The sequence below is a fragment of the Primulina huaijiensis genome, chromosome 6 (genome assembly GCF_012295235.1).
Source record: "Primulina huaijiensis isolate GDHJ02 chromosome 6, ASM1229523v2, whole genome shotgun sequence".
In the NCBI taxonomy this organism is placed as follows: Eukaryota; Viridiplantae; Streptophyta; class Magnoliopsida; order Lamiales; family Gesneriaceae; genus Primulina; species Primulina huaijiensis.
In genome coordinates, this window is record NC_133311.1 from 830,827 (window position 1) to 851,456 (window position 20,630).

General features: G+C 36.7%; 3 protein-coding genes and 1 pseudogene across 5 annotated transcripts; 3 read left to right on the top strand and 1 right to left on the bottom strand.

The window, feature by feature from the left end:
* The first annotated feature begins 1,321 nt into the window (after positions 1-1,321).
* Positions 1,322-3,003, top strand: LOC140978627 (transcription termination factor MTERF8, chloroplastic-like). The gene is made up of 2 exons (XM_073443809.1): positions 1,322-1,424; positions 1,613-3,003. The coding sequence occupies exons 1-2, from the start codon at positions 1,381-1,383 to the stop codon at positions 2,715-2,717; spliced, it is 1,149 nt and encodes a 382-aa protein (XP_073299910.1). The 5' UTR covers positions 1,322-1,380; the 3' UTR covers positions 2,718-3,003.
* Positions 3,004-3,710: 707 nt separating this feature from the next.
* Positions 3,711-7,151, bottom strand: LOC140979485 (uncharacterized). The gene is given in 8 exon segments (XM_073444891.1): positions 3,711-3,773; positions 3,775-3,990; positions 4,067-4,372; positions 4,466-4,752; positions 4,842-4,944; positions 5,050-5,153; positions 6,184-6,373; positions 6,484-7,151. Coding segments are annotated over 8 exon segments (1,779 nt in total). The 5' UTR covers positions 7,009-7,151; the 3' UTR covers positions 3,711-3,725.
* A 2,173-nt stretch (positions 7,152-9,324) lies between these two features.
* Positions 9,325-14,449, top strand: LOC140979313 (metal tolerance protein 2). 3 transcript variants are annotated; one of them, XM_073444658.1, is made up of 12 exons: positions 9,325-9,806; positions 9,955-10,024; positions 11,195-11,292; positions 11,374-11,528; positions 11,703-11,818; positions 12,284-12,380; positions 12,856-12,940; positions 13,263-13,325; positions 13,455-13,560; positions 13,629-13,774; positions 14,011-14,102; positions 14,187-14,449. In XM_073444658.1, exons 1-12 carry the CDS (start codon positions 9,429-9,431, stop codon positions 14,302-14,304), a joined length of 1,524 nt encoding a protein of 507 aa, XP_073300759.1. In that variant the 5' UTR covers positions 9,325-9,428; the 3' UTR covers positions 14,305-14,449. The 3 variants fall into 3 exon arrangements, with proteins under 3 accessions (XP_073300759.1, XP_073300761.1, XP_073300760.1); XM_073444660.1 differs by having other exon boundaries at positions 9,629-9,806; positions 9,955-10,038; XM_073444659.1 differs by having other exon boundaries at positions 9,629-9,806; positions 9,955-11,292.
* A 1,243-nt stretch (positions 14,450-15,692) lies between these two features.
* Positions 15,693-19,771, top strand: LOC140979714 (autophagy-related protein 18a-like; annotated as a pseudogene).
* The last annotated feature ends 859 nt before the right edge of the window (positions 19,772-20,630 follow it).

A 20,630-nucleotide genomic window follows, 5' to 3' on the forward strand; every position in this document is an offset into this window, starting at 1 on the left:
CCAAAAACAACAAGGTATACTTTGTGTCGACTCAGCTAAATATGTGATTCATATGTTAAAACATGTAACATAGTTGTGAAATTGTGATTCATATATTAAAACATATAACATAATTATGAAATTGTGGCTCATATGTCAAAACACATGTAACATAGTTGTGAAATTGTGACTCATATGTCATAACATGTAAGATAATCATGTAACATTATAGAACATACTTGTGAAATTATGTGATTCATATGTTAAAAACATGCAACATTGGTCAAAATTGTTTAATTATCCGTCAAAATTAAGTAATTATCGGTCATATTTGTCAAATATATGGATTCATATGTTAGAAAAATGGTCGACCCAAAAGCAACCTTGATCGACCCAAAATCAACATGGGTCGACCGAGAGATTAACATGGTCGACCCAAAAGTAACCTGGCCGACCCAGAAATCACCATGATCGACCCAAAAACTGATCAACAACCACTGAGTCGATGTTGGATAGACCAAATTTTAGGTCTACCCAAGCAAAAACTTTGCTCGACCAAAGCTTGGTCTACCCATTTTGGCTTGGTAGATGGGTAGACCTACCAAGCTGAGTAGATCAAGCTTATGGTCTACCCAAAATGGGTAGACTATAAGCTTGGTCGACCAACTCAACCAAGAGCCGACCTATGGGTAGACCAAGCTTATGGTCTAACCATTTTTGGTCGACCCATTTTTGGTCGACCCCATGGCTTGGTCGACCAAACATTTGCTCTTTGGTCGACCAAGAGCCGATGGTCTATCCATGGGTGGACCAAGCTTATGGTCTACCCATTTGGGTAGACCATAAGCTTGTCGATCAAGAGCTTGGTCGACTCTTTCTTGGTTGGCTCTTGGTCGACCAAGCTTCAACCCTAGCTCTTGGTCGACCAAGAACAAATCTTGGTCGATTCAAATAAAATGTTGGGTAGATCAAAATTTTGGTCTACGGCTTGTAAATCGACTTTTTCTTTTTCAAGCGAATCGAAGAAATAGAAGCAATAAATCGAAATAAACGTTAATATTATCAGATTTTTGTCATTCATTTGTTCGATTGAGTTTGCTTAGATTGGAAGGATCTGTATCGAGAATTTATGGGAAGAAAAAGACGATTTGCATTGAGAATCGACGGAAAGGAAATGAAAGGAGATCGACGGAAGAAAAACCTAGTTTGAAGTCGACTAAATGAGATATATGGATTTAATGTTAAGAATTTAAAGTAATGATATATTTATACTTAAACAAAAAGATATTTATGTAAATTAATTGGTGGATCTTATTTGGGAATTTCATTTTCCCAGCATTTCCCGTTTGCTCCCCTACTCTTTTTTACACCTCTGAAAAAAATGTTGAGGTCGGAGTCGAGATGGAGATTACACGACGATTTCATTCTGCTTCGAAGAAATACATGTGAGTTTTTTCCCCTAAAGTAATTGTACTTGTAAGATTTTAGCAATGTTTCCTGCTTACCGTAAATTCTTGCCGATCAAAATTTCTGCGGCGGATTCGATCGCTTTTTCGCTTTCTCTTCTTCACAAAAATCATGAACCCACTTTGCTGAGAAGCTGTAAAATCCAATGCTTTGTCAATCTGTGTAGTCTTGTGGACGCGGACTCCTCTGGGTTGTCCTCAAAAACTGGAAGAAAGAGTTGTAAATCTGAAAAGCAATTAGAGAATGAGAAATCTTGCACGTTTTCATTCTTGATTAATTCCTGTGGGTTGTCTCCAGAATTGGCTGTTTCTGTCTCTGAGAAAGTGCGGTTTGAAAACACAGAAAAACCTAATTTTGTTGTGACAATGTTAAAGAACTATGGTTTTAGTCAAAAACAGATTGCCCATATTGTTTGTAAGAGACCCAAGATTCTTATGTGCAAAAAGACGACCCTTTTGCCCAAGCTCGAATTTTTCCAATCTGTTGGGTTTCCAATGGCTCAGCTTGCGAATGTCATTGCTAGAGACCCTACCTTGTTGAGTAGAAGTTTGGAGAATCAGCTGATTCCAAGTTACAACTTTCTGAAGAGTATGCTTTTAACTGATGACAGGGTAGCTATTGCCATGCAGCAGTCAAGGAGGATTTCTCAGCAGAATCCGACTGAGAATATTGCTCCGAATGTTGCAGTTTTGAGGGAACTTGAGGTACCTGAATCGTGTATCATGTTGTTATTGACACATCATCCAGAGACGCTTGTGGAAGAAACTGACGTGTTTAAGGAAGCTGTGAAAAAAGTATTGGAAATGGGATTTGATCCTTTGAGATCTACATTTGTGTTAGCTTTACACGTCGTTGCTGAGAAGACTAATAGAAGGATTTGGGATCAGTGTTATGAGACTTACAGGAGCTGGGGATGGTCAAAAGATGATGTCTACTTGGCCTTTAGGAGGCATCCTAACTGCATGATATTGTCTCAAAATAAGATCTCTAGAACTATGGATTTTCTTGTTAACAATATGGGGTGGGACTCCCGAATCGTTCTAAGTTGCCCAGCAGTTCTGCTGTTTAATTTGGAAAACAGGATAATTCCCAGATGCTCTGTCATTCAGGTTTTGTCTTCCAGGGGGTTGATTTCCAAAGAAGTTAAATTGAGTGTCTCTTTACTGCCTTCGGAGGCTCGTTTCTTGGAGAAATTCGTGACTAAATATGAGGAGGAGGTTCCTCAACTTTTTGATGTTTACAAAGGGAGGATTGGTCTTGAGGATCTGTGATATCTTAGTAATAGTTTTTGTGTTGGTTTTGTCTCACAACGCTGACTCTTATACATGCGATTTACAGAATACTCAGCTTATTCATTGCAAAGCTTTGCCAGTTGCAGGAAACTTCCGATGTTCTAAATGTTACAAATTTTGGATTTTACCACAAAGTTTATTCCTAAGATTTTTGTTTTCTGTAGGTTCTTTAATTTTGACTGTTTTTCATGTTTGGATGTTTCCAGAAAGCGTTGTATTTGGAATAGTGAGAGTAAATTGTAACAATCCTTATATTTGTAGTGAATTATATATATATATATATTTTTTAAAACAGTCAATAATTTTTTTAAAAAAATTTAAAAAAAAAACTCAGGAATTTTCAAAGAATGTCTCCCCTGATTCAAAGCATCCTCCGAACTTGTCCTTCCTACGTACAGTAAGTTGAGTTTGCACACACCATGTAAGTTTAGATTTCTACAATCAGAAACAAGTACTTGGACAATATTTAATATTTAACATTATTAACATCTAGGCTTCATACTTTGTTTTTCAATGTATTTTTGGGTTTGGTTATAGGAAAAGATTTTCTCTGTCGAGAAGGTCGCCAAGCTCAATATCATATTTCATAGATATGACGGCATGACATTTTTTGGGCACGCAATGCTGGAAGTGATGAGCTCTGCCTTTTTCGAGGTGGTGTTGGTGCGAGGGATGGCCAAGTTTATCTTTGTCTCTTTGTTTCTGGTTTATTTGATCGTTCAATTGTTCTTTTCACCTTTTAAGCTATTGATAAATGATAGTTGTTGATTTCATCTCTGATTCAATTAAAGTCTAAGTCGATCTATAATCATCCGATACTATATGTATTTTTGGGATGATGAGGAAGGACTTCAGATTCCAGAGAACCATGGTTAAATATGGGGTTCCATATTTTAGGGAAAATATGTGTATGCTCATGTTTCAGGGAAAAAACATCCACATTTAAGCGAATTTATGGTTTGTTAATTTTTCCTAGCTTTCTTCCTTCTACGCCTGCCTATCATCACTATCAGATTCATCCTCTGATTCTGATACAAGCTTTCTGCTGTTGCATGATGAGTCGTGGCATGTTCTTGAGATACTCTCGCAAGTTTACTGTGATTCCGCCGAGCCCAATGGAAGTGAAAAAGTTGATCGCGAATCTGGTGTTTTTGGGAGCATCTCGCGGGAAGATAGATTCAAAAGACTCTTGCATCTTGGGCTCACTGAGACGTTCGTTAAGCAAGCGGATTCCAAGGTGCTCCGATAATTCCTGTGGTGAGAAACAAGTGTTAATTGAGTAAAATTTTGCAGCAAAAAATCAACATAAGATATTAATGTAATCGCACCTGGAAGAGTATTTTAATGAAAATACGTGAAGAAGAAGATGTGTCCTCTTCAGTCAACCGGATGTAGGACAGAACATGCCAAGGAAGCGCATCTGTGCCTAGTAAATGAGCAAAAAACTTCGCCACATTCCGCAATTTATTGGTCTCCAGTCGATGAATCGTGGAATACTGTTGAACAAAACACTTTTCAAAGTTTTGTTGATGAACCTTGTTCATCATACAGAGCCGCTGCCCAAGAAGTCCATAATAGCGCAAGTATGTTCTTTCCTGACAGCAACACTCCAGCAGCATAACGCACAACTCCATCTGCACAGAAGAAACCCACGACAAAAAAAGGAAACCTATCAACATGCAACACACGTAGCAGTTTGATAAGCAGCGTGGGATCTTATCACTCACCTCTTGCCCAGGCTCTAATTTGATTTTGAGTAGCTTATGTCCAGCTTCTTCAAAATCAACACTGGACATAATCGTCAAGTAGTTAGTTCTTCGGAGATGGACCAAATTTGTCTCTGTCTCATCACCTATTTTCATCTGCTTTTCGTCCTCTTCCTCAGATTCATCATCATCTGAGTCTGCTGCATTGGAATTAGCTCCATCCTCAGATTCTCCACCGAGTATTTGCTTCTTTAATTCTTCGTATCGTTTCTCATTCTCTGAGAATTGGGGATCCGGCTTGAAGATATCTGCAATTAAAATATAAAAAGCACTCAGGTTCGCTATAAATGAAATTGAAAGAGTAACAAACGAAGAGTGGATTATCATCCAGATATACCCAAAGCAATCTCAGGATCAGTTTCATCCATTAGGGAGATCTTGTGCGTCAGTTGATCTTCATGCTCCACCAAATCCATTTCTGGTCGAATGGCTGGGAATCCCTGAATAATGTGTATCATGAAAGAGTGTTAACTCCAACGAATAAAAGAAGTAAACGAGATTAAATGTATACTATCTCCATAATACAAACTTAAATGAAAGCTCACCTGAAACTTCGCCTTTCGCAAGGCAAAGAGACCTTCGATAATAAACTGGACCCTTTTATCAATTTCTCCTTCATGAAGAATACCACGTAATCGCTCAAATATACCTGTTAAGTGAAAATACAAAATGCATTACAAAAAGATGCAGAACGGCATATGAACGGCACAACATATCAATATAAATTAAATATTGAAGATGCTATTGTGCACGATACTTTTTACAATCCAACAACACACCGTACAGAAGCTACATATATCAAACATCAGATCAGACAATATAAAGTCACCAGCGGTTAGTCGTGAATTTGCAGAAGCTAACATTAAAACCAGGTGTGATGCAGATGCAGATGCAGATGCAGATTCCAGATTAAAAATAAAAACGTAATATTTTCAAAAAATAAAGATCCATAAAAGAGCTAAAAAACCCCGTAAAATTAACTTCCATGAAATGTAAGTTAACCAGTAATTCAATTATAGCTATAGAAACATAGAGCCGGCTAGTACCACAAATCTGTGATCCATGACAGAGTTTTACATCTTTAGATGAGCATTAAAACAAGACAAATTTTGGTCCATTTAAAAGATGCAAATTGACAAGCTAGAAATGACCACACGCCACAAACTCCTATATTATCCAATCCACCCTAATCCTATGATATACATCAATCAACAAGAAAAAATTTCTCAGGACAAATGGCCAAAGCTTCACAACATACTTTAGACCAGACCAGACCAGACCAAACAGTATCTTCCATCTCATTGGAAAACCTCCTGCTTTAACAATTCTTAAGGAAAACCAATTTCAAACACGATGTGAAGCATGGATATTCAGATTTTCTTAGGACCTATGTGAGTATTTTAGAATTTTGGATACCACAATAGAGAATAAAAATTAAAGACAACTTAGCCAATATCGTTCACCCATTAAATTCTTAGAGATGAATTTGCCCTTTATGTGCTTCTATGGTTAACTATCAAATTATACCCTAACACGAGATAGATATCATTGACAAAAAAGAGCCAAGAATAAGTTATCATAAGCATGTAAAAAATCATACAAAAAAATAGAAGCTACTTTTAGATTATGGAAAAAGTCGAAGTGCCACATTGCATAAAACTAGGCTTGCAGGTACTCACCATGCAAACCTCGAGGAGAAAGGTCCTGCAGCATTGCACCACACTCGGTAACAAAGTCAACAGCCACTTCAACGCTATCATCAGTAGGTTTTTCTAACAGCAACGTCAGCAGCTCAAGAGCAATAAGCTCATGAACTACTTGCTGGTTCACCAGGTGCGCAACAAATTTGACTGCAGCAAGAAGTTGGGGCTGCCAAAAAGTTCGACCATCATCAGAGCTAACACTATAGAATCACATATTGTTTAGAAAACGAAACTTGAAACCAATAGAAGATAAATAAAAGAAACCGAAGCATGAACCTTATCATTGCGTTTCATTGCCCTCTGGAGCTGCAGAATAATCCTCCTCAACAAAAGATCAACAACTTCAGGGAACTTGGTATCAACCATAGCAACCAATCCAGCAAACACATCTGTGAAGCCTGGAGAAGCCATTTGAGATTTCATACATGAACGACAAAATAAACCCCTCCCTCTAATCAGATTCTCAGCAAACAACTCGGGAATAATATTCTTCAGATTAGTAGCATTCACTTTATTAACCAATCCATTAATACTCTTCCTCAATGCATCCCACGTCATTCTCTGATATTCAATGCTGCTTTTATCTTGGATATCCTTCATCATTCGGGCCAATTTAAATGGCGGTATATAAACTCCTCCACTACTCTCTTCTTCCCTTGGCCTCTTTCTCTCTTTGTCACCATCCTCTCCCCGCCGCCTATCAACCCCTGAAGTATCCCTCCGCCGACCATCCTCCGAATTCAAAACCCTCGAATCCTCCCTCCACCGACCCCTAATCTCTGAATCATGTCTCCAACCCATTGTTAACCCGATTTTCGAAATCAATCAAAAACCGCAATTATACAATAGATCGTACGAAACAACAAAACCCTATTTAGGGCTGGATTGTTGTGGGTGGAGCGATTAGTTTTGTTGCCATCTAGTGTATCCGGATGGGTGTGGGATTTTTAGGGTTGAAAAATATAATTTTTATGTCATAATTATTTTTATGGTAATCAAACATTGATCCGTGTCATCGTCTTTAACAGATATCTATTGATAAATTTTGATCTCAACAAAGTTAATTTTGACAACATTTTAAAATTTTAATGTTCACCCCACCGCTCGTTATGAATTTCAGCATTGACACGAGTATAAAAAAATAAAATTTTGTTTTGACTAAAAAATTATAACTTTTTGTTAAATGATAACTTCATGATAACAGATACTAATAAGTTACGTTGATCGTAAATATCTCATAAAATATATATATCAGTATTTAAACATAAAAACTCTTATAAGATATCACGAATAAAGATGATAATTTTTCCCTCGGTTTTAGAGACCCGCACGAAAAACCCGAAACGGAGACGGAGATCCTCGATTTTTTCTGGTTCGGGTTCGTGGATTTTTTAAAATCCTCGAAATAGTTCAGACAGATATATATAGATATTATCCACATCCCTTCCCCAAAGTAATATTAATAATAAAAATAATATTATTATTGTATTAATAATATAATAATAATAATATTTTTTAAAATACTAATAATATTATTATTATTAATATTAATATTATCACTTATAATAATAAGTTTTGATTGTTCAATTAATATTTTTGAAACGGAGATGAGGATTTGATCCCGCGGTTTCGCGTTCGAGGGAAAAACGGGGATCGAGGCAGGTATGAGAATATGGATGGAATTCAAGGACGGGGATGGGGATGACTGCACCGCCCCGCCCCATTGTCATCCCCAATCAGTAGTAAATTTTATGAGATAAATCTCTTATTCGACTAGACCAATGAAAAATTATTACTTTTTATTCTAAAATAATTGCTTTTCATTGTAAATATGTGTCAGGTAAATCCGTTTCACGAATATAAATTCGTGATATCGTCTTCCAACATATTAATTGTGAGTCATGATCCATTTTAAAAAAAATTGTATAAAAACTAAAAAAAAAAACCTTCAAGCATTATGTTTCTTGCATCAAGAGGATCAGTTGGAAGGAGCAAAACCTATTTTTTATATAATAAAAGTGAAGAACTTTAGAGGATGTGAGATCAAAAAGGGATGGGCATCAAATTGCACAAGAAAAGATTTATAATTTGTTAACTAGTTTCCAATAAAATTCACAAACCTTTAGCCTCTCTTCAATATCAATAATCTGATTATTTAATGTCTCAATTTCAGAAGAAATCATTTCAACCATATCTTCATTTAAAAGAAGACATTCAATACATGTACATAGTCATGCATTATAGCACTTTCCGAATTATCGCATGCATTATTTGAAATAACATTAAAACCAAACCCTGCTGTGGTTTCTTCTAATTGCTTCTCACATTATAAATTTTGATAAAACGACAAGCATTCGGTCCAATAAAAAAAACATCATTCTCCATCCAATCTGCTTATGTTTCTCCTTGACCACTTCTTAATCAAACACCGAATAATGTACTCAATAATCAGTATGAACCGCCATGCAGACAAATCTTCTGTGATTCCGGTGGATCAGAAGAGAGTGAATGTAAAGCAAACGACATCTTACGGGGAACTTCGCGGCGGAGTAGCAAAATTGCAGTGGGAGGCTAGCCGTTAGGCTGTTCATTGCTTACCAATGCTCTCTCGCAGGGGAGAGGGGCCGACTGGTTTAGGTAAAATCGTAATGACGTGGATTGCGTTGTTTTTTTTAATTAAAAAAAAACTAAAATCGCATTTATGAAATTACGATTGTCGTAGATATACATTATATTATTATATAGTATAATATATAATATAACTAAAAATGATAATTAGAAAATTATTTTAAAAAATATATCGGAATAAAATATTTTACCATAACATATTGTTTATGGGAAAAGCTTAATGATTTTTATTTTACTTTGTATCGTTATTTTATAGTGCATATTGAATTAATCTCGGACTATTGAAAAATCTGTACTAAAAAAATGAATATGTTTTGAAAACAACTATTGCATGAAAATCTTATTTGAAATATATATAATTTGAGGCATGAGATAGTACTTAAATATGGAATAAATTGTAAAAATATATGAACTCAGATATCTGTTAAAAAAAGAAAGGTTAAATATCTAATAAAATTTAGAAAATTATTTATCAAACCAAAATATATGAATTAAATAGCTAATTTTTCGAGCTTTTGATTGACGCAGGAATCTGGAAGTTCTTAATTTTGATTGAGGTTGTGGCAGGAAGGAAGAAGAAACCTCGAGAAAAAATGGGGTTTAGGTTGTTGATCAAGCTCAGCCCATTTCACAAATCTTGCATATCAAGGATCTCATCATCGTCACAGTCCTACAATTCCAACATTTTCAAGAAATGTGCTGCAGCTCAAGCTTCCGTGAATTCTGAGCTGTATGGTCATTCGATTCCTTATGCAGAAAACCCAAGCTTCAAGATTCATAAGCGGTGGCACGTGGGTCACACGCATCACCAGCATGAGGGGCGGAATAGCTGTTCTGGTGAACAGGGTGAGAGGGTTTTCCGGCTTGGTCTTGCGGCGGATATTGGCTTGGCTGCCGGAAAATCTTTAACCGGGTACCTTTCTGGTAGTACTGCGATTATTGCTGATGCGGCCCATTCGGTTTCTGATGTGGTACGATCTATTTTCTTGTCTTTTTTTGTTTGATTAACTTGCTTTTGGAAATTTTTACATCTCCTTTTTTTGTCTTCTTGAAGATTTCCCTCTTTAAGTTTTTGCTTTTGGTTTCTTGATTGAATTGAGCAAGTCTTTGATGGTGTAGGTATTGAGTGGGGTGGCATTGTTATCGTTTAAGGCTGCGAGAGTACCAAAGGACAAAGAACACCCATACGGTCACTTTTGATCTGTATCCTCACTCTACTTGTGTTCATCTCACATGTTCTAACTTTACTTGCCATTATATTTTTTGGTATGAAGGTGTCGAATCAAGATGTGGAATTGTTTACTAGAATCACTGATATCTTAAGTTACGTTTTGGGGTATCCGATAGGATTAGTTTTTGCACAGCCAAAATGCCAGCTAGCCATTGCCAAAATGATATATTCTGAATCTGTATCATGTGGGGCATTGCTTCGAGTGAGTGTTCAACTCCAGAAGTTGAAGAATAATTAGGAAAGATGATGGAGGGGAAAAGGGGAGTCTTTTGGGGGAAGAGAAGATACCGAATCACATCTAATATCATTGTCTGCTTCCAGGTTTATGATGGACTTGTATTTATGAACATCAACACAATGCAGTTCACTAACTAATGAAGTCCCGAGCAACATGGATGGCTACGAAACTTAGTCTGAATTCCTCAATACTTCCATCAACAGATTTCATTTTCATAGAAAATTTTGGTTACTCGAGGCAGGATATATTTTGAATTGAAGTTTAAAATCCTTGATGGCATTTAGAACATCGTTTTAGAGTTTATCTCTTGGTGAATGACCATCATTGACTTGACACGAATTTGTATCACGTGACAATACTTTGAGTGAATTTTCAATTTGACAAGTCGAAGAAGAATTAGGAAAGGAGACGACAAATGGGAAAGGGAGAGTCAAGAAAGAGAAAGTGGGAAAACCAAATCCAATGTTATTGCTTGCTTCAAACGTTTATAGAGCATTCATATGTATGCAAACTAAATATAGGTCACTAACTATAGCACATATGAGCAAAGATCTAATACCTGGTAGATATTTGTGATTTCTTGGCTTCTCCTAAACATTTGCAAGAGAGCGCTTTTTGTTATTTTTCCTTCTTTCATATTATTATTCTTAGTCTAGAGTAGTACTTGAAGATCATCTTAATCGTGCTCCCACACTTTCTTTTAATTTTATATTTATCATTTTTATTTTAGTAATGAGTTGCTAATACAGTTTTTCTAGGACAATTGATGTGGACTATTCTTTGTTGGATATATTATCACTTTTACAAATATTTGAGGTCATGAGGTGTAAAGTTTTGATAGAATTCAAATTGCCTTCTCTCTCAGTTCATGATGGTCTTGTTTCTTTCAGGACACGGTAAATTTGAGACTTTAGGAGCCCTAGCGATTTCTGGCGTGCTTTTGGCAACTGCTGGAGGCATTGCATGGCATGCTTTTGATGTCTTGTTGGTATATTTTTTGCGCTATTTTCATTATAGTTTGCATAATTATATGTTTCTTTCCTGAGATATAATTTTGTTTCATGTTTAGGAAATCTTTTCGGCTACTCCTGAGATTGTTAATCAGTCCTTGGCTCATGATCACCTGCATGATAATCATCACCATGGGCACCACCATGGAATCTACATGGACCACCCAATTCTTGCATTGAACATGACTCTGATATCTATAGCTGTTAAGGAAGGGTAAACATACAACTATCATTAAGATAAAAACATCATTTGGTGCCTAAAGTTTTACAAAGGTTTCTTTTCTTTAGTTTTGTGGTTGAATTTCCCAAAATTCTGAAATGCAACCTTTTGAGATATCTCCTAACCTCGGATCTTTATGTTGACTTTTTTGTACTTTGATTAAACCAGGCTATACTGGATAACAAAGATGGCAGGTGAGAGAACAGGCAGTGGCCTTATGAAAGCAAATGCTTGGCATCATCGTGCTGATGCTGTTTCATCAATAGTGGCTCTCGTTGGGGTTGGTAAATATATAGATAAATAGAATCCGATTATTGATTGATGCTTAACATTATTATGCATATGAAGAGGTTCCATTTGTTTGAGATATAAATTCAGTATTTCCTAAAACCTTGGATTCAGTCAGAGGTGGATCTGATAGGGTGCAAAATGCAAAATTTTGACAATTCATGTTTATTTTTTTACAAGTAACGGAAGTCATTCATTAATTTAAAATACACATTAAGGATAAGACACTCTTCCTGTCAATCTTACTAGAAAAGTCAAAATAACTATCCTCAGCTCCCTTTCGCATTTTTGAATCAGCCCTTGGCTGCATTTGCTCATGCGCATTCCATTCTCTTTGCATTTCAGGATTCCCAAATCAAATTTTTACTTATTATTTTAAAAAATGTCTACTACTTACCAATGCTATCGATTAATGGGGCTTTTCGCTCACTGACGATATTTGTTGTTATTTGCAATATCAGGTGGATCTATTCTTGGGGTTAGGTTTCTGGATCCTCTTGCTGGACTTCTTGTCTCTGGGATGATTCTAAAAGCTGGAATTGAAAGTGGTTACCAGAGGTGTATTTATTGTTTTATATTTTCTTTGTTTTAGAAGCTAGAGTTTTTCTCTTTGTATATGTGATGGTGAATCCTTTCATTGAAACCGAACATCCTAATTATGCTCAACTCCTAGAGAGTTTTGAAGTCTCTTTCTCTGAACTCAAAAGTGGATTTTGTGGGGTGTGAGAGATGTTCGTATCCCATTAGTTGATTTTTTAAAAAAATGTTTTGTAATTGTTCAAAAAATCCAAGTTTCGTTTCCACCTGATCTTTGGAGTTGCCACCCCCTTTCGCAATGCACCCAGTTTGTTTCCCTTCTTTAGTTCCTAGGTCCATACCCTATCTTGAATGAATTACTTTGTTAGAAAAGGCATAGATTTTCGAATTCTATGAAATCAAAGAAAAAGTTCCCTTGATTTTTGTTAACGTGATGAGGGACCAGAGGTAGAATTTTAACATGGTGGTTTTCCATGTTGTTGCATGTCTAAATTAGTGTCTTGGAATTGGTGGATGCTGCTGTTCCATCACAGCATCTGGAACTTTTTAAAGACACAATTCTGGCAGCCGAGGGAGTCAAGGCAAGTCAGTTTTATGCTGTAGCATTCAGTTTTCTTTCTTTTGAGTTCATAATCTGAGTTTCTTGATTTAGCTAACACTTGTACTTTATACCCTCCCATTTTTCTATTTTATCACTACCTATCCATAATTGGACATTATCCATTCTAAAGTTTTAGGGACATTGATAATACACGTTTTATTATTTCGAGTTCAATTTTTATTTTTTGTTACACATGGCAAACTTGATGCTCTAGAATTTTGCATATCCAGAACTATCCTTGGCTACACCAAATTGGTATTGGATGTTAAAGCTCTCTCTATAAATATATTATGAAATTGTAGGGATACAACCACCTCAGAGGAAGACGAGCTGGTTCGTCCTTATATCTTGATGTGGATATTGAGGTTGGTCAAGTCTCCTATTTTTTCCGATCATGTTACACATAAAATAGAAGTAAAATTCTCATTTGTCGAAGTTATTTCGTGTTTCTTAAGCATTCTAAAAGTTGTGTAACCGATATTTCCTTAATGTAGGTAGATCCTTTTTCTAGTGTTAGTGCTGCACATGATGTTGGAGAAAATGTACGTCGCCAAATTCAGCAATCCCATCCTGAAGTATCTGAAGTCTTCATACATATAGGTATGAAGCATGATTTTTTTTCCTGCTTGGGACATGAAATGTAGTGTCTCTTCCTGATTTCCTTGTAGAGCCATCAACTTCACACATATCGCCCAACATAATTAACAATCAAAGAAACTTCAAAAACTCGGAGCACCAGAGTGGCACCGTCACATTGGAGCGAACAGATGTTGAGGATAATATTTCCAATATATTGTCCTCCAATTTCTCAGAGGTATGCCCCTTTCAAATCACTTACTTCCTCACCAATACGTAGATGGGTTTGTATATCAACGGTTACGAAGGAGTGTTCAGATTCATTTTCTTCTGGAGAAAAAAGGGGGTGGAACAGTGAAGAAGAAGTCTTTTTTGATTCATCCACGGCGCTGTGCCATAACTGTTTTAGATTCTTTTAAGCTAAGGCAAATGATTGTTCATCCATTCATGTGAAAATATTCGAATGGATTTCAGAAAATGGTAGTCGAGCGCATTACTCGGCACATGCTGCAAGGACAGATATTTCTTGAAATCGAGGTTTCCATGCCACCCGAGATGTTGATCAGGTCAGACATCACCACCAAATGGTTAAATATTTTTCTTTTATGAAGTTTCTGACACCCAAAGAATTTACTTTGGTCCGGATTCAGGGAGGCAGTAAAAGTTTCGGAAGAAGCAGAGAAAATGATTCTGGAGGCTATGCCGAATATTATGCTCGTCTCCATTCAACTGCGGCTCGGCCAGCCAATGCCCGAGTTGCAACAGTGAATCATTGGACAACCACCTTTCTCCTGGAGATGCCCATCCTGCTGGACTACATGGCTGAAAAATGTATCTGTTTAGAGATGACTAAATATACAATCGATATCTATTGTTATTAATAAAATAATAGAAATTTTACTTGCATTTATATTATATGTTATATTTATATTATTTTATTTGAAATTAATATATTGTAAGTTTAAATTTTGAAATACTCATTGATTGTCAAAAGGTTAAAATAACAAAAATATTTATTTTAAAAAAAGCACACTAAATTTATTTAATGTGTGGCTTAGTATATACTAGCGTTTATATGCATGTGATGCCATAAATATTAATTTTTTTGGTTTTACATAATTTTGTATAAAAAATTATAGATTATATTAAAATTAGAAAATTTAAAAATATTTATTAATAACTATTTTTTTTATTACATGATGATATGAATTTGGATAAATATAAAAAATATAATTTATTTGGACAAGATTGTTTTAGATTAGATACATATTTGCTAAAAACATATTTTTATGATTTTTTAAAAATAAAAATATAAATGTTTTAGTAATTTTAAAAAAATGTATTTTTGGTTTATAAAAACACGAGACACTAAAATTAGTTATTTTAAATATGTCAAATTTAATAATATAATATAAATATATATTCTTGTTAAACTTTTTCTTAATATAATGAGCTTTTTTTTTTTGTATTTTTTTTATTTTGATTTTATTATTATCAAATTTGAGCTCACTCGGTTATTTTTGTTTTTGTTTTTTATTTAGTTTACTTTTGGACTTAACGCTGACATTAAAACAATATATTGTTAAATGTTTGACATAGTTTAGATAGAGTTCTTGTGAGTTTCATGTGTGAACTTCCACAATCCTCATTTTTTAGTTAATTTTTGGGTTGAAATAGGTCAAAGTCTCGATCTTAACATGATATTAGAGCTCATGTCCACCATTATGTGTTGGACTGTCCATAATTGAGTCATCCGTTAATATCTCTACACTCTAGTTATTTATTATTGGGCGTGAGGGGTGTGTTAAGACGTCTCACGTATTTTGGACAGAGTTTTATGTGAGTTGTATATTTGGACTTACATAATTCTCTCACATGAACTAATTTTTAAAAGACAAAAACTTGTGTGATACGGTCTCACATGTCGTATTTTGTGAGATGAATCTCTAATTTGGGTCATCAATGAAAAATATTATTTTTTATGCTAAGAGTATTACTTTTTATTGTGAATATCGGTAGAGTTGACCCGTCTCACAGATAAAGATTCGTGAAAACGTCTCACAATATATCTATTCTTTTTTAAAATTGAATTATATTCAAATATCATGAGTCATTTTTTGGACTTACATGTCACCTGTTTCTAATGAAAATCAAATCGCAAATGCACAGGATTACGAGCGCGGGAGCAGTTGTCCTTAATATAATTTCACGTGTGTTCCTTATTCTTTTCTTTCTCCATGGCTACACTCTGCAGCTTCCCCTCTCACCCGGACCCGGATCCGGATACGGACCCGAATCTCATGCTCCACCCGTACCTGGAGCAGCAGCAGCCATGGCCTCAACACGACCCGCCCGATGATGATTACTCCGGGAGATCTTCGGGTGCTGATTCCGCTGCACCAAACCCTGCTGCGATCGATCGCGCGGCGAAGCTTCTGCACGTGTCCTTCAATCAGGATTATGGTTGCTTCTCCACAGGAACCGATGGAGGCTTTAGAATCTACAACTGTGACCCCTTCCGCGAAATCTTTCGCCGTGATTTCGACTGCAACGGTGGCATTGGCGCTGTGGAGATGCTCTTCCGCTGCAATATCCTCGCTTTAGTTGGTGGTGGCGATGCGCCGCAGTATCCGGTGAACAAGGTCATGATCTGGGACGATCATCAGAGCCGGTGCATCGGGGAGCTTTGCTTTAGGTCTGAGGTTCGTGGGGTTCGATTACGAAGGGATAGAATCGTGGTTGTTCTGGAGCATAAGATATTTGTCTATAATTTTTCGGATTTGAAGCTGTTGAATCAGATTGAAACGATCGCGAACCCCAAGGGTTTGTGTGCGGTGTCGCAGATAGCTGGGTCGTTTGTGTTGGTTTGTCCGGGTTTGCAGAAGGGACAGGTCAGGGTGGAGCATTACGCATCCAAGAGGACTAAGTTTATTCTTGCTCATGATTCGAGGATTGCCTGCTTTACATTGTCTCAGGATGGCAATTTTNAGAGCCGTTCGTAGGGATTTACAAGAAGGACTATCTCCGCGTAAAAACCGGAATAGTTTGGAGTCCAGCGTTTAAAACGCAAAGGTATAATTCTAAACACCCTATGGATGTTTTTAAACACACGACGCCCAAGAACAAAATTTTTATACTTCCGCTGCGTCTTGGGTGCGAGAATACGATGTCACAACAGTGGTATCAGAGCCAGGTTATTCTCAATCGTGTGTTTTAATTAAATTGTGTTGAGTTTATTATTTCTAACCGCGTAAGAATTTTTATGAAAAACGCCCCTAAAATTATTTCTGAAAATTCAGTTTTTGAAAAATAAAAAATAAAATAAAATAAAATAAAAAAATTTTTGGGTCTGCCCGGAACTGTTCCGGGCAGGCGCTCGCGCAGCAGCCGCGCGGCGGGCGCCCGCAGGCGCGGCACGGCAGGCGAGCAGGCGCTGCACGGCGCGCGCGCACGGCAGGAGCGCACCGCGCGCGCACGGCACCGCACGGCGGGCGCACAGCGCGCGCACGGGTCTGCGCGCCTGTGCGCGCGGCCAGCGCGCCAGCCAGCGCTCGATCGGATCGGGCAGCGGGCGGGCAGCGCAGGCGGGTGCCTGGGAACGTCTCGGGCACCACGCTGGGTCGTGGGCTTGAATTGTTCGGGCCCGGGGGTGATTTTCTGATTTTTTAAAATTTTGGGTTATTGATATTTTACGAAAATACGAACGATTTTACCCCTGCAATAATTTTATAAAATCAATTTCTTACAAAATAAATAATCGAAATATGATTTTAATTATTTATTGTAAAAGGTGTTTTATNAAGATTTGAAGACGGTGGGCCCGAGATCCTCGAAAGAGTTTTGAAGATCGAAGACATGTAAATTTTGGAAGCTTATGTAATAGTTGCATTTGCATCCCTGCATTTCCCTAGGTTATGGACATGGATCCGTATGTGGCTCGTACGGATCAATTAGCTCTCGGTTATCGATCATCCTTTATTATTATTTATGATGTATGTGATATATTATAAATAATCAGTATGTGCGTTATTATTAATATAATAACAAGAGTTGCATGAATCCGGCAATCATACAAACAATCATGGCACGAGTTTTAAAATTAATGATGAGACAAATTTTTAAAATTAAAATCCCTCATTTTGGATGAGATCCTAAATTTAAATCAAGCCCATTAAAAGGATAATTAAAAGAAAGTTTAATAATTCCTTGCCTTCCATCAACGGTGGTTGCATGATGAACGCTACCCGCGGTCAGTGTCTGGCTCATATTATCGGGGAGGCCTGGACGCCGGAAAGCTGTGACTTCCACTAACATATTTGATGTGAACTACGTGGAACTCCCATGACTTCGGCTCATATTATTGGGGGATCTCAANATTTTCAATACTCATGATGGTTCTTTATTGCAGGAGGTAACTTATTCGTCTTAATTCCTTTCTATTTTTATCTGTGATTATTGAATGCTCCATCTTTGAGGTTTTCGTTCGGCAAGATTTAACTGGTGAATATGTTGAGGATTGGAGACTTGGAGTAGATTTTATTGGGCTTTGTTGCTAAATTGTATCATAATACCTGAAATTCTTCTCGCTTGATGTATTGTTGGTAATATAACACCTGAAATTCTTTTCATATAGAATCAGTAGAATTTGTTTATGTTTAATTGCTTCCAATTCTTATTGGAAGACCCTTTTTTCATACTGAAGGAATAATTGACATACTCAAGCCAATGTCACAGTCAAACATGATCTTTTATTCAGGAAATGGAACATGGTCTAACTCCTTTAGTTCATAGGGTAGCTTCAAAGATTACTTGCTGTATGAGTTAAGTGAACTTTCAACTGATGTATTATCTTTTGTTGCCCATTGTCTACTACCATAATTTTTTTTACTGTTGTTACCACTTTTATTTCCATTTTTTGATACATTTGAGCTTGGTTTAGGGTCAAATAAAATTTAACACTGACAAATTGTGCTTCGATTCTGCATTTGTATGTCTTTGATTTATCTCACTGGTGAGTATCAAAGCATAACTGTTTCTGAATGGAACAAATAGCTGACAAAATATGATGCAGGTACGGAGGGGTGCAGACAGAGCGGAAATATACAGCCTGGCATTCTCACCCACTGCCCAGTGGCTGGCTGTCTCAAGTGATAAGGACACTGTTCATGTTTTTAGCCTGAAGGTTAATCCAGGAAATGTTGGAAGTGAGAGGTCTAATAGCCCCCCTGATTCAAATACTGCTGTTAACACTTCTATTTCGTCTCTCTCTTTCATCAAAGGTACAGTTTTTGCTCAAATGTTGAACATATATTTTTTCCCTTTGTATGGATTTTAGAAGTTGATGACTTTTTTTGGCCTATAATCAAGTTGAATTGGTGAAATCGATGATTTGTTGGGTGTATTCTGGCATTTATGCTCTATCCATGGATGCCTTTGTGGTTCCACAAATTGTTTACTCTGGTTTCCGTTTGGTTTTGCTATTCTGTGGGTGTTAGATTATAGTAATAATGTTTCATGCACCTCATTCTTTCCTAAGAGTGGGTAATTGGCGTCCAAGAGTTTGTAAGTGAACACTACAGCCATTTGTTTTCGTTTACCTTTGGGTCCACCCTAAAGTGAGACTTTCATTTGGCAGGAGTGCTCCCCAAGTACTTCAGTTCTGAATGGTCAGTGGCTCAGTTTCGGTTGCCTGAAGGATCTCAACACATTGCTGCATTTGGTCACCAAAAGAATACAGTCGTAATTCTTGGCTTGGATGGAAGGTTCGTTGAAAACTCTATAATACACAAGATTGCCATGATCTCTAAGTGCTATTTTGAATGTCATGGTTCTCTATCAAGGATGGACAAGCAGTGACAAACATGTCTCCAATAAATCCATTGTTCTGCATTTATACTGTCATGTGGTGCGGTTTTTCTCTTTTGGATTACTGTCTTTCGGAAAATTATTGATTATGTGAATTTTATGCAGTTTTTACCGGTGCAAGTTCGACCCAGCAACGGGTGGGGAAATGACACAGTTGGAGTATCATAATTTCCTCAAGCCTGAAGAAGCCTTCTAGCGTATGTTCTTCTGCATTTACGGGGCATAATATTCTATGCCCTCTACTCATCTTGCCTTTCTGCTAATCAATTGAATCGTGATGTTGTAAATATCTGTATGTATATTAGTATATAACCAACTTGTTTGAAACTGACTAATTAATTGTGAACAAAAAAAAATTGTACTTCTGTGATTCTTGTTTGTGTTATAACCGTATACACGAAGAACATATATTATTCATTCGTTGGTTGGTATATGTGGAACAATATTTTTTTTAAAAAAAATCATTGTATAGATTTTTGTTTTTCCAAAAAATAATAATAATAATAATAATAATAATAACTTGCATATGGATGGATTATATGGTGTAATTCAATCATTTTTTTAGGATTCAAAGATTTTATGTATTTGTTTTTAATGAATATGTTTATATGTATATAGAGATATTGTTATGAATATGGTAATTTTATTTTTTATTTATTGTTTGTGTTAGAGTAGGTGCCCGGCAAGCCAACTTGTGACTAGGGCTTTTATTGACTCTAATGTAAAACAATCTTTATTTTAATAATATTTTACGATTTCGTTCGATTATGGCATTATACTTTATCTGTATACCCATGCAAGCTGCATAGATAAAGTCCTTGAATATACAAAAGGTACCATGAGGTCTGCGTCGCAACGTAAGATCATGAAACTCATTAGGAAGTGTACCGTATATTCTAAACAGGTTCCTAGTCGAATCAGCCGCCTAAAACAAGGATAAAGGTCGCTCGAGCTCGAGACTAGCATCTGTGATGTAAACGTCATGTTTCATTGGCAAGGACATGGAGATGTCCATTCACACAGATGGGTGATCATATGATGATGCACTGAGCAACCCTCCCTCGGACTGTCCAAGTGGTTCTCACTTATCGAGTGGAATAGTCCGCAGTTATGGTTGTACACCATTAGTCCTTTGACCCGGGACAATGTAGGGGCTATACGTACTAGCATGCACTTTGATCCGTTTACCGACTCCATTGAGGGTCATCAGGTGGCGAGGTTGGGTGTAG